The sequence below is a fragment of the Schistocerca gregaria genome, chromosome 5 (genome assembly GCF_023897955.1).
Source record: "Schistocerca gregaria isolate iqSchGreg1 chromosome 5, iqSchGreg1.2, whole genome shotgun sequence".
Taxonomy (NCBI): Eukaryota; Metazoa; Arthropoda; class Insecta; order Orthoptera; family Acrididae; genus Schistocerca; species Schistocerca gregaria.
This window is the reverse complement of record NC_064924.1, coordinates 114481740-114496334: the sequence shown is the minus strand read 5'-3', so window position 1 is coordinate 114496334 and position 14595 is coordinate 114481740. Positions and strand designations below refer to the sequence as shown.

General features: G+C 40.8%; 1 protein-coding gene across 1 annotated transcript in view; it reads left to right on the top strand.

Moving 5' to 3' along the window:
* The window catches only part of LOC126272932 (shematrin-like protein 2), a 67474-nt gene that overhangs the window by 38010 nt on the left and 14869 nt on the right, over window positions 1-14595 (top strand). Inside the window, exon 2 of the mRNA XM_049976229.1 lies at window positions 3531-4134. Coding sequence (XP_049832186.1) covers window positions 3531-4134 — 604 coding nt within the window. The remainder of the gene's footprint in view (window positions 1-3530; window positions 4135-14595) is intronic.

The following is a 14595-nucleotide window of genomic DNA, read 5'->3' as shown; positions in this document are numbered from 1 at the left end:
GCAATCCCAGACTATAGATCAAATTGGTGGGTCCACCACCAAACTGCACTCACAGAGGACACTAAACGTATACAGTTATGAGTAGCACTGGTGGTCACAGATTTGTTTGACCAGTGGAATGGTGTCACGGAGACGCTAGAGAACCCGAACGGATAGGCACTTGAAGATAGACGCAGAGTATTGTGAGAAACCGTACCTCGGTTGAAGAAGCAGTTTCATGTGATGCAGCTAGGCTTCATGTGATGAAGCTAACAATACGCTAGACTAATATTATAGTGCGCACACGGACGTTCGGCGCTTCATACGTGCGTTGAACTGGGATATAGACGCAATAAATTTCTCCGTGGGGTTCACCCCCCTGCGACGTACTTCTGAACGATTTGCGAACTATGGATGCAGACGCAGCTGTAGAGTTATAATTGTAATCAACATTGCTTTTAAGGCCTTAGGTCAGTTATAGAGGACTTTCTCATGTAGCTGTGTGACTGGTAGGACACTTTTTGTACAGCTCTTGTCATTTATTCACGTTTGTAACTGTCTTTCGGTTGGTACGCTGCGGCATCTTATGTGTATTCACCACATGTGCCATTTGCTGATCGACAGATATGGATCACAATTTCATTCATATTTATATTAAAGTGTGCTTGTCGTGTACAAAGTATACGAAAGTTAAAATATGAGTTTCGTAATTCGGTTTTTATGTTTTCTATTTTAGTTTCTGGTGATGGTGTCGTAAGTAAAGCAAATTGTTACATCATCTGAAAAAAAGTAAAATTAATTTCGATCACATTTGATTCTAAAATTTTTGGCATTATAAATCTTGTCCGAGTGCCTCCAATTTTCTTCATTAGTACATCATGCAAGACCATCGTCTCTTTTAGCTGGCGAGAAAGTTGCAGAGATCGAATGACGGGATTAGTGCACTTTTCGTGGTCCTTTCCTGGTGGCAAATTTCACTGGATACATTTTTCGGAATACCGTCTACACCTATTGTTCGATAAGGAGTTGCATAGGATTATCTGTTCCCTGATTTTTTTTTTAAATTCTCAAGATTTTGCTGGCATTTAAGTGCAACAGAAAGTCATATAAGACAGTTATGTTTGATACATGTGCACGTGTAATTCCTAAACGTTGTTGTGTGCGAAATATTTTAATGGTTGAAATATGTTATTACAAAAGATTTGCTTTAGGCTTCGTGAACAGTTCATATGTTTAGCAGTCGTGAGCATAGCACCTGAAGTATTACTACTTCATGTTGATGACTGTGAAGAGCTGATGTGAGAATGTTTTGAGTGTACTGTCGTAAGTAAAGATATAGATTCCATGCTTGGAATTATATATGTTTAGCTTGGTGACTTATGACGTTGATGAATAATCTTAGGACCCCTTTACTGTTGATTAAAACTACTCTCATCAAGTGCAGAGCACCACCACATTATGAGAATTCTCTCCAAACACTCGTCAATGAATGTGAGGTTGGTTTAGCCGTCTTTAACTACAGTATTATATACTGTAGAAAACTTGAACAAAAAACTGTACCCAATTGGAGGAAATCACTGGTCACATACGACTACAATAGAGACGGCTGAAGTAGCCCACAAAATTACCATCTGTTATATTTTACTTCCATCTCTTGAGAAATTTTAGAACGTATTCTGAGCTGATAATGAGGTATCACGGAGAGAACGGCCTCATCCATGACAATCGACATCTTGCAGCTCCCCATAGAGAAATATTTTACATAATAGGCTGCACGTCAATCCAAAATAGATTGGCATCTTGCTGTAAAAGAAGAGAAGTGTAATATTATGTACTTTTCTAATCCTAAAAGATAGCGTCGTACGAGTATTATAACATAAAGTCAAGTATGGAATCTGTCATATAATTACATAAGTTTCCATTTCTTTAACAATCACACAAGCAGAACTCTAGACAAAACTTGTTTGAGACTTCGTTTCTTTGATAAGGTACAGAGAAAATAAAATCAGTCTACAAAGCAGTAAGTTAACATACCATTCAGTTGAAACAACCTACAACATTGTTCATACCAAATAGACTGACACGCCTTTTTAAAAGTACACTATGAACTCCTGACGGTGGCAGATTTATTATCATTAACATTGAAACAATGACTATTTGGGAATGGAAAACGTCTTAAGTTTGACGCCAAGTAGCCTGCAAAAGCCCGTTCATGTAATTTGAAGAAAAAACTAAGTAACTAATTTATGGGTGTACTACTGCTACTTACGCATTCGATCGTGCAGGCATTTAAAAGATAAGATTATAAACTATTTGCGGAAAGCACTGAGCCATTTCAGCATTTTTCGCATTCTCTATACGCAGCTGGAATGGCAAGAACGAGAAGCAACCCTAATGTTAATATCACAGAATGTACTTATTTCCATGAACCTCAATGTGGTTTCGTGGAGTATAGACACATAAATTGCTTTCTTTATACTTTGGCCGAATAACAGCAACATTTGCAAAATAACTGAGGTGCTGTATGCCACTATGGATGTAGTGGAGGATATAAAATGTGAATAACCCAAGATGTCCTACAGCATGCTAACGGAAAAAAATAAAAAGGTATTCAGGAGGGTAAATGAAATGAGTGTACAGTATACAACTCATTATGGACTGGAACTAAAACGCTGCAGAAACTGAGGTAGAGATCGTCATAAGGTAAACTGACGAAATGTAGTTGAATGTATTATGCTTCTAGGAGACGAAACTATCTACAAGAAGGGTAGCCAAAACGACCCATAAAACTGCTGTCCATTATATTTGACCTCCATACGCTGAACAGTCTTCCAGCATACCTCATATGTTAATGGAACAGGATGATGATGATGATGTTTGGTTTGTGTGGCACTCAACTTCGTGGCCATCAGCTCCTGTACAAAGTCCCAATCATTACACAGTCCAATTTTTTACTCAATCTAATCCAGCCACTGTCACGAATGGTGATGATGATGATGAAATGAAGAGGACAACAAAAACAACCAGTTCCCAGGCAGAGAAAATCCCCAACCCGGCTGGGAATCGAACCTGGGACCCTGTTATCCAGTGGCAGCAAATGTAGCCACTAGACCAAGATCTGCAGGCAATGGAACACGAAGAAATCTTGTTGTGGGATAGGACGTATCCTCGGCTATGCACTTCATTGTCGTTTTGCAACGTACAGAAATAAATGTAGATGTATAATTTGTATTGCTTCATTATTACAATGGATAGCAAAAAGAGTAGCCTAATTTACACTGGGAACAAAACGATTACTATTAAACTAAATCCTTGTTCAGGTTGAAAACGTTATTTTTAAGGTGATTGGCACTGTTAACATCCCTGATTCGATGTGGTGTCCTCGTGGGCTCACAGGCACTGATCGGCAGCAGTTAAGTAGGCATGTATGAACACATCTGCTGCCCTTAAAAATAACGATGGCCTAGCTGTCATAAGAGCATGGCATTACATTAAATATAATTATCAGTTGCAGAATAGTAAGCCAAAATTTTGTGATGATTGTGTTTCAGGTGGATGGTTACGTGCCTGGTGCTTTCGGATATAGTGGCTTGGGTCAGCAATATGGTGGTCTGGGATTTCGTGGTCAGGAATCTTTTAACCTGGGATACAGTTCTTTGGGGTACAGAGGCCAGGACTATGTTAGACCGGTATATGATAGCCTGGGATATGGTCAACAGCAGTTTGGTGGCGTAGGATATCTTAGTCCAGGATATGGCTCTCCAGGTTATGGTGGTCAGAACTATGTTAGTCCACTATATGATGGCCTGGGATATGGTCAACATCAGTTTGGTGGTCCAGGATATCTTAGTCCTCGATATGGTCCTCCAAGTTATGGTGGCAAGGGCCTTTCTTATGATGTCGAGATCAAAATTCCAGCATATGAGCCATATGGGACTTTGCCTCTGCAGTATCCCCAGTTTGGTGATATCGGATTTGGTGGGGTAGGATATGGCGGCACGGGCCTTCCTGCTGTTAACATCGAGATTAGCGATCCAGCGTATGACTCATATGGGCAGTTGTTAACAGTGAAGGAAGATGCAGTTCCTCTGGAGTATGGCCAATATAACATACCTTCCACATACGCTGCAGCTCTTCCCACCTCATATCAAGGAGGTAAGAAAATACATCAGTTTTTAATGTTAAAACTGTAAGAGAGTAGCCATTAGAAAGTCCAACCCCTCCTTTAAAACATTTTAAAGTCAAAATTGATTAGTAGTTTTATAAGTGTGATAAGGAACAACGCAAAGACAGGTAAATCTTATAGGACACTATTTCTTGGACAGACTTTTCACTGTTGTTAACTATATTTCTAATTTCCAAAAATTTGCTGAAACACTTTAAAACTAGTATTTCTATAAATAACCACCTCTTCATTTCGTTTACTTACGTTTCTTTCGAACTAAACACTCATTTGAAAATTGGGGAGATATCAGTTTGTACTCCATGTGGAAGAATATGAATGACAGCAACTAAATTGTGCAACACACCAGTGTGTTTATTTTTATTTTTCATGTGTATCACACTGTGACCATCCTAAAGCCATAAAATATGTGTTTGGCTGTGCACTCCACAATAACTAATCATTCCTCAAATAAATATCTTGTCCAGTCATATATCGGCATACACATGACAGAGAACGCGTAACAGAAATACTGACTTGAATGCAGTTTATTTACTGTGCAGTTTGACTACAGGGTCATGTTCACGGTACTTTAAAAAAACAAAACCAAAGAAACATTAAATTACTGTGAACAACATGACCTGTAAAGTCACTACGATTACAACATTCATAAGACGATACGTGAAATTTGCAGCTATGAAACCGACACTGCATGCCATCGGTTTCTCGAAATTCTAGGTGCATAATTGCAATCAAGCAGAACAATTCTGAAAACAATAACTGTGTGAAATGCAGGTGCTAATTACTACAAATGAAGACATTAAACTGGCTAAGGATAGTCAACAAAGAATAACATATGATCACAGTGCCATGGACAAGATGCTTGGAGTACGAAGGTAACACATCGTGAAACACACACGGAAAAATCACTGATTACAACATCAAAATGTAAAACACATATGCATAAAACACTATACAAAATATTATAATGTATCTTTTGTAAAACACGTAAAAGATTAAAACAGCCTCCAGGGTTTTTAGGAGTGACAAGAGAGTGAGGTTGTGGTTTGGGCAGTATACTGATAACTAAGAACATGGGTCTTACAAACATAAAGTAAGCTCAAAAGAGAACAGCGCGTGTGACGTTCATCCCCATATACGGCGAGACACTAGAAAATATGGTATGAAAAGTGTTAAGTAAGGAAGAAAATGAGCTGTAAGGCCAGCAACAATTTTTATAGCAGTATATAAAGAGTGTGACATGGTTGTCATTATTACATCAAAAATCAAACACAGTATGTCATGGCACCATATGGCAAGTAGAAAATAGAAGCTGTAATTTTCTAGACATAAGGAAAGAAGGTATGCCAGTGAAACGCACTGCCAAACCCGCAGGACAGGACAAGTAGTAGGAACTGTGGAAGGGAGCCAGGAAGAGTGGCTGTTAGTTACACTTCAAACATAAAACTTTACTTAGTTGTCCAAACATTACAGCGCAACTTCTAAGCTGGACTATGGACAGAAAATCTCTTTAGTTCTAAAGCAGTTGAAGGCCCTTTTGAGACAGAAGGCTCCTTGATTTTCTGGGGAGTCTTAAAGTCCGTAAATGGCCACCCACCAACGAATCATGGAAATAGCAAAAGAACAGACGTACCAACGTTACAGGCAAACAGATCTTAGACTGCTTAGCATTGCCGACCTTCCTGCAAAGAATACCCCTCTTGACCTCATACTAGACCGAGAGCTCTCCTGCTAACACACGTTGCTTAATAGCTGCCCCAACAGGGTCCTGATTCTGATGCTCAACAGTGACTTGGAACAAAAGGGGAATTTCACCCAACACAATGCAATTAAGATTGTCGCGCTCCACCTGCTCCCTACTCTCACTAACCGTAGCTTCGGTAAACATCCAGGTGAGAACATCCGTAAGAACATTTTCAGCGCCTTTCACATGTTCGACTTCAAATTGAAATGCTGAAATACGCACTGCCCACCTGGAAATTCGGCCAGTTTTAAGCGGCCTGGCCAATACTCAGCTCAACGCTTGATTGTCGGTTTCCAATTGGAAAACCCGGTGTTCAAGGTAAAAGCGGTACTTCTCTAAGGCAACTTAAACGCCCAAGGCCTCGCTCCCATAGACAGAGTAATAAAGCTCGGCATCAGATAACCGACAAGACACGTAAGCTAATGGCTGTCTCTGGCCCTCAAACTCCTGGAGGAGAAAATCTGAAATCCTCGCATTAGAGGCGTCAGTATGCACAATAAACCTTTTATTAAAATTGCGTACCCGAATAGCCGACGGGTTAGCTATCAATGCCTTAATGTTCTCAAAGACAGCCTCCTGGGTAGGTCCCCATTCAAAATGCACACCCTTTCAGCGTAACTTATTTAAAGGTGCCACCAACTGAGCAAAATGAGGAACAAAGCGCCTAAATTAATTTGCCATGCCTATAAATTTAGCAATTCCTAGCTTATAAGTAGGAGGAGGCAATGCCTGCAGGGTTTCCGTTCACTCATGGTCAATGCGAATACTCTGACCAGACACTACATGGCCTAAGAAAGAGACCTCAGGCTTAGCTAGTATGATTTTACCAGGCTTAACAGTTACACCGTCTCCCTAAGCCTCAAGAGAACTTGCCGGATTTTCTCCAAATGATCCTCAAACGAACAACCAGGCCGTCCAAATAATTATAGACACAGACTAACTTCAAATCACCAAGGATATTATTCAACAAACGAGTGAGCACCACCGCTCCACTGGCTAGTCAAAAAGGAACTCTCTTAAATTCGAACAAGTTCCAAGCAGTACAAGAGGCAGTAACATGCTTACATTCCTCAGCCGAAGGAATTTGATAATAGGCCTCACTGAAATCAAGGACTGTACACGGTTAGCGCCGGCAAACCAAGTAAAAGAATTATGCAGATCTGGCAGGGGTACTGATTCAGATACAAGCTTAGCTTTCAAACGGTATTAGTCAATCACAGTCTGTGTTCTCGTGTAGGTGGAAAGCCTGTTCCTGCACTCTTGGATTCTGGACGTTTCTTTTCGTTATTGAGCTTCTAGTGGTTTTTGGAATTTGAGCATCTTACCAAATCTCCTTCGGTCTGCCACAAACCAGGTTTAGCGCACTCGCAAAGGCCAAACTTCTCGATAGGAGAAAACAAAGTAAAAGGTTTGTCTGGAATAATCCAAGATCAACCCAGTTTTATGGATGAAATCACACTCCCTGATCTTTAGGTACCAAAAATATTGGAGAAGCACAAGCCAAAGCAGAGGGTCTAATCACTTCTTGTTGGAGCAAGAGAGATCTTAGCCCTGACTATCTTCACCTTCTGGGGTGAGAGGCTATATGGAGATTACCTAATCGGAATATCACCAGAGAGACGGATATGATATTCAAGAACGCTAGTGACTACAAGGTTATCACTAAGGAGGTGGGGGAAACTGTGCAACAGCTCCCACAACTTGGAGGTCTGATTGGGCAAGAGATGGACCAAATCAAATTAATTAGCTGAAACCTCCACAGAGAAGGCCCCGACAGTCTTCCATACACTAGGTTTAGCGCATTCGCAAAGGCGAAACTTCTCGCTAGGACAAAACAAAGTAGAATTTGTGTCTGGAATAATCCAAGATCAACTCGGTTTTATGGATGAAATCTCACCCCAATATTAGATTAACAGGCAGTTCTCCAACGAAGGCTAAGGATATAGGCCACAGATATACTCCCTGGACCCAAACCTTCTGAGATACCCCTGGCCGTTAGCCACCTGACAACTCTGCGCCGGTGAAGGGACCGAACGAGATTTGTTAAGATGCCCAAATTCCAAAAAACCACTCAAAACTCAATAACGAAAAGAAACTACCAGAATCCAAGAGTACAGAAACAGGCTTGTCACCTACACGAGAACAAACATAAGGTAAAAGGGGTGATGAGGGAGCGACCATCCGCGTACGCCAAGGCCTAAAGGTTCGAACCCGAGCTCGCGAGCGAACCCGGCGTCATTTATTGGCTCTAGGAGCATGAGGCCGAACACTAGCGCGTACCAAATGAGCTGCACTTCCGCATCTGAAACAACCCCGCGGTTCCCTTTTGATAACTTGAACGGTTGCAGATAATCCGCAATCTGGGCCAACGTCGCGTTCGTTACTCTTCTGAGGTACGTGTCTGTCAAGTGCTAATGCGGACGCTGCTATAACCGCATCACGCGCCGTCCCCAGGTTTCGGGCTGTTTGCGGAAAATAAAGTACGACTTATCCACCACACGCATTCCCTTAAGAACGATAGAGACTAATTTTTGTCAGGTAAATCAATCAATAAGGCCAAAGAGGCTGTCTGGACTCCATTGACATATTGATATAACTACTCCTCACCCCGTTGCCATTCCCAAATATAACGACACTCGAGTGGTTTCTGAACTCCGGTAGTCAATCTTTGGCAAATTACGAGCTCCCTTAATTGCTGCAACGGAAGCTCACCTCTAGCTAGAGGGTACAACAATGACAACATTACTTGGTGCCAATGGCGAAAGGCGGCCGCGTGTTGCTGTAGACGAACCAGCAACCACAACAATTTCTCCACATGATCAAGTCGTTCTACAACCAATTCTGTAATATCCCGAAAGCAATAATCCAGAGGGTTAGGCAACTTAGCAAACCGAGTATCTAACTTAACAGATAACGGATCAGTGCCACCGACGGACTGGCTATCATACTCTCACTGATAGCGCACATCGCTATCTTCAAACTTCCTCTCATCCAACTCTAAACATGTAAGCTTACACTGTAATGCGCTTGGGGTTCCCCAACTCATCGGTAAATTTATTGTGTTGATCCCCTGCAGCTAACGTACTTAATACGGCTATCCTATTAGATAATGCATCAACTACGCCCGCCCCCGATCCATCTGACTGCCACTAGTATGGGTTCCCTCTAGGAGACAAATAGTGTCCTCAAGGCTCTTGATAGCCTCAAAGAGATATTTAATCGCCGCTCCTGCCACAGCTACCACCGCCGACGTGACGACAACTGGTTGCAGCATGGCAGCGTGAAAACGGCCACCAATTCTAGAACACTTCCCTCAGTCGGTTCGAGATAGATTAAGTTTCTTCAAAGTGGCTGATGGCCGATAAATTTAAAACAACATAAATACAGTAACGTTTCAATAGGCAGAAGGCCCAAGGTTTATGCCAATAAGAAACCTTACTCCAAACCGGCTGAATGCCTTTGTTAAAAAAAATAAAAAAAAATAAAAAAAATAAAAAAAGTCACCTGCAATCAATTTTCCAAATCAGGAGGCCCAAAGCTTTTAATATTAAATAGAATTTAAGGCCAAGTGATGTAAGCCTTGATAAGTAAGAATACAAAATTTTAAAGTGGTTGAAGGCCCATCATTTTAAGAACAATACCATCACAGTACATTTTCAACAGGCAAAAGGCCAGCAGTTTTATCTTGAAAGAATGTAATACTTGGTAAGTAAGAACATTAACTCTTAAAGCAGCTGAAGGCTCATGCTTTTAAAAAACAATACAGTTACAATAAATTTTCAGTCAGCAGAGAGCCTACAGGTTTATCTTCCAAAAGCATACAAATTCCAACTATGGGCTATGAGCCATTACAAATACGCAATTAAGTGCCAACAAAAAAGGCAGTATGGGCAACGGCGCTCAGAAGTTTCCCGGTGGCTTGGTCTGCCCTTAGGTGAGACAAGAAATCTGCCCAACTATACTCGATCCTCTGGCAACACAACCAAGAGACACGGATTCACCGACAAGACGACTTGCTACCCACCGACCAGTATACGAGAATTCCAAATCCAAAACTTTACAGACATAACCGCCCACAACCAAAAATACATTAGGCTGTCGAAATCTACAGACCATGTTGGACAGCCACAACAGGTGATGAAAGGACGCTGCCTCAATTTACGTCAGCGACCAGGGCAGGTGACCACAACACTAACGGCCAAAAGGCACATGAATTTCAAACCGACAAATATAGTTAATTACACCACTTGGCGGCTAAATCTTAACCAACTTGAACACTCGCTGTTGCTCCCTGGAATACCACCAACACCGAACCACCTACCAACGGGACAACGTGAACAGATGTGTCTTCGTTAATTAAATCACCACTCAATTTTCATGTCCTGGTTCGGTGAGCCACGAACTTCACAGCACCCGGAACAGTCCCCACACGCTCTCACACTGCGCTACTGTGCTACTAGGAGACTTGCTTGCTTATCCTCTCCAACCCAACGGCTCGCTGCACTGGAACTATAAAGACCAGACCAGAGATGGTACACAGTGCTAATATTGATACACACCACTGCTGCCACATGTAGAAAGAGGAAGAAACACGGCATAACGGCAACAACTGCGGGAAGCCAAATGCAGAGTAACAGCCAAGTTTGAAAGCAAGGACGGCGCAGCCAACAAGGCTCAATCATCATTCTACGTCAGGAGCAACAAAAGACAATAAAAGTACAGCGACATTTGTATTAAACATTTACAGCTGTGTGTCATTGCAAGAGCAAAGACAAGAAAGGGATACAGGTGGCAGAATACAAGACCCTATGGTAGCATGAAAATACCATTTAAATCTGGCATCCTATATTTCTAACGGGATGACGAAGTTACTGTAATTATTCACATTGCATTAGAATCACTTTGTACTTAATATCCCTTTTGGGGGTACAATCATCCTTGCGAATAATACATGTTCTACCAATACATCTGTGGTAAAATGAGATATACAAAGGCTACAACTTGCCAGTATTACTAGAGTCTGATTATGAATTTTCACATAAATGTGAGTGAAGGTAAATGTTATAAAAGGATAAAATATTAAGGAGGAAAAATCAGCTGTGAAATTCCGCAACATTTAGATAAAAAAGCCAAGACCTAATTTTCAAATTACCAATTAGCAAGATATACCCACATAGTTAACATTATTAATCTCACTCAGCATGAAACAACAGCAATAAAGAGTTTAACAAATGGTGGAACTTACCAATATCACTAGTCTCACATATTAAAACCTACAAAAATGTTAGGATGATTGTAAATCCAGAAATTATACCAGTTTTAATTAATTACCGTAATTGTAATGACTTTGAAAAATTAGGATTCTAGGGATTTATCTTAATAAATGTGCTTACAACTTCATTGTTTTTTCTTACTTCTGACGTAGACTGCTGGTGTTACTTATATGTGCATACCTTTATATTAGTCATAAACTTACATTTTCAACTTACCATATGATGCAGTAACATATTGTGCCTGATATTTGCCATAATAAATACATATGTCAGACATTTGGTTTATTGCTAGGGAAGTTATCGTTGGTTTTGTAGCTTATCCTCCCTCACTTACCACTTTACTTACCATATTTTCCAGACACTCGGCAGTCACGAGAATAAACTGGCAGGCAAGCTATACCCTTTTTTGACTTTTATTTTAATCTTTTACATGTTTCACATAAGGTGCATTATATTATTTTGTACAGTATTTTATGAACATGTGTTTTGACCCTGTAATCTTCAATGTTTCCGTCTACGTTCCATGTTGTGTCGTCTTTCTACACCATGGTCCTGGAACGTGATACTGTGTCCATATACAATTCTGTTGTTGACTGTCTTGAACCAGCTTAATGTCTTTATTTTTTGCTGTGACTAGTGTCTGTATTTCATAAAGTTATATTGTTCATAATTGTTCTGTTTGAGTTTAGTTATGTACTTTGTACTTCGAAAAATGCGTGATATGTAGTGATGATTTCATAATCGGTATTTGACGAAAGAATTTTCTTCTGAATATTGTTATCAGAATTTCTGACCTTGCACGTAATGTTGACCACAACAGTTTACTGCAACTCTTGTTTCGTTTTTGTGAAGTATCGTGAAAATGGTCCTGGACTGAAACTAGTCGGTAAATACATCCCAGTAAAGGCAGCTTTTACGTTATGCGATTCCTGCTTCATGAAAGAAATTCCTCACGTTGGTATAACATGTTTTCATATCACATGGTGCAACTTCGAAGCCTTCTGAAAGGTCTTTTTGCACTGTCTACACTACACAGTCTTACAAATAAGAAGTTTGAAACTGAATCACAAAGCCAATAGAGAATCTTGTGACTACAATTCCGACGATGGACCACATTCTAGTGTATCAGACATTATTACAAAAAATATTGCTTCAAATCATTCGACGGCTATGCTGAGTTAACGAAATCCTCTGCGTTTGCTCCTCGGAACCACATTAACCGTTTGTTTCAGCTTTTCAGCATTAGGAGGGATCTTCGTATGGTTTGGTATAATCTCACCAGTCACTGTCTACTTGGTTACTGGGATACCTGAACGTGAGGACAGATCAACGTTTCATTCAGCGTCAAGTCTGTGTACACAAAGTAGATGTAATTTATTGTGTTTATTCATTATTACATTCTGCAACGATACGTAACGTTTTCCGATGTGAATGTGCTATTCTCACTGATTCGACTTACACGTGGAACCGAATGACGTGAATGTCACCACGTAGAGCCTCAGATGCATGAGACCCTATTCTATATGGAAATGGAAATCAAGCTTTCAAGTAAATTGTTTGCTAATAGAGATTTACCATCAGAAGGCAGGTGAACAAGAAGCAACATCCGATAACCAGAACGCCCGAGAAGAGGCATAGCCTGAGACCTTCGCTTTGTACGCGAGAACTAAATTCATTCGCCTTTACTGTGTTATTGTTACGCATTACAGTATCAAGCGACTCCTCAGAAGGAAGTGAGTACCGATGTTCCTGTATTCTCTAGTGAAGTACTCAGATGGCAGTTGTCATTTATGGACAATGAATTCAACCAAGCACATGTAGTGCGGCACCTTAATACAGTGCAGGTTCAAGGGCGGTCTGTTTGATCCAAAAAGAATGGATTTTCGCTCGTCTTGCTGGAGATGCCAATGTCTCTCCATCTGTCATCCATAGGTCTGGGATACACTAGAGGCTGACACAAGACCAGTTGACCAGCGTGGCCGACGGGTTACAGCTTCACACGAAGACTGATACATCGCGACTTCGTACGGCTACCGCTAGAGTAGTGTGATACGGCCTCTGAAGGGCCACTGGATCAGCTGTGTCCCGTCATTTTGTAAGGAGCAGTTTTTTTTTATTTATTTGGCCTCCGAAAAGCAACCCGATGTAGCCATCAATGTTACAATGTACATAGAATTTAATAAAAGAATACAGAAATGCATATTTACAAGTAGAGAAAGCTCAAACCATCACAGTTGTGTCCACTACATTTTTGCTATAATTAGAATAAAAAAACAGTTAAAATTGTGTTGAGTTACAGTTCACACCGTTCCTGAAATATCTTCAGAAGCAAGACAGAAAAATAGAATATGTACACCATCAAGAACTGCAGATTGGGCCAGTAGTCGTAAGGAACATAACAATGAATTTATAAAGACGAATGTCTTTGGTAAATGAAAGAGAACCTGCTCATTGAGAAAAGCGGTATTCCACACTTAGAAATGTCTTCAGAAAGTCTAACTGTTAACAGTCAAATTTGGGACCAATACACATGATGTGGTTGACATCATCTTGCGACTCATTGTCACACGTACATGCCGGCGAAGCGTTAACATTGATCCGATGTTGATGCTAAGGGAAGGAGACGTGATTGAAACGAAATTCTATGATAATGTAAATCGTGGATCGGTCCGAATGTGTCCTCATGAAGCAGGCTGTGAAGGAATCCGAGATTGGAGGATAGCATAACAACTGCCTTTCGTCTGCTGTGAAATGTTCCACATCTTTTGCCATTGTTAGTTAGCGTCTGTGTAAGGTAATTTCAGATCCAGGAGAGCGACTAAAAATGTCGCTTGTTTGTCTGATGCATCAGATCCCTCGTTATACTGGATTGTCCTCCCTAACCGTGCGTTACGAATATACAGGGTGATTCAAAAAGAATACCACAACTTTAGGAATTTAAAACGACAGAAGGCAGAGCTAAGCACTATCTGTCGGCGAATTAAGGGAGCTATAAAGTTTCATTTAGTTGTACATTTGTCGCTTGAGGCGCTGTTAACTAGGCGTCAGTGTCAGTTGATGCTAAGATGGCGACCGCTCAAAAGAAAGCTTTTTGTTATTGAGTACGGCAGAAGTGAATCGACAACAGTTGTTCAGCGTGCATTTCGAACGAAGTATGGTGTTAAACCTCCTGATAGGTGGTGTATTAAACGTTGGTATAAACAGTTTACAGAGAATGGGTGTTTGTGCAAAGGGAAAAGTTCTTGACGGTCGAGAACGAGTGATGAAAATGTAGCACGCATCCAGCAAGCATTTGTTCGCAGCCCAGGAAAATCGACTCGCACAGCTAGCAGAGAGCTGCAAATTCCACAATCAACTGTATGGAGAGTCCTACGAAAAAGGTTAGTTATGAAACCTTATCGTCTGAAATTGGTTCA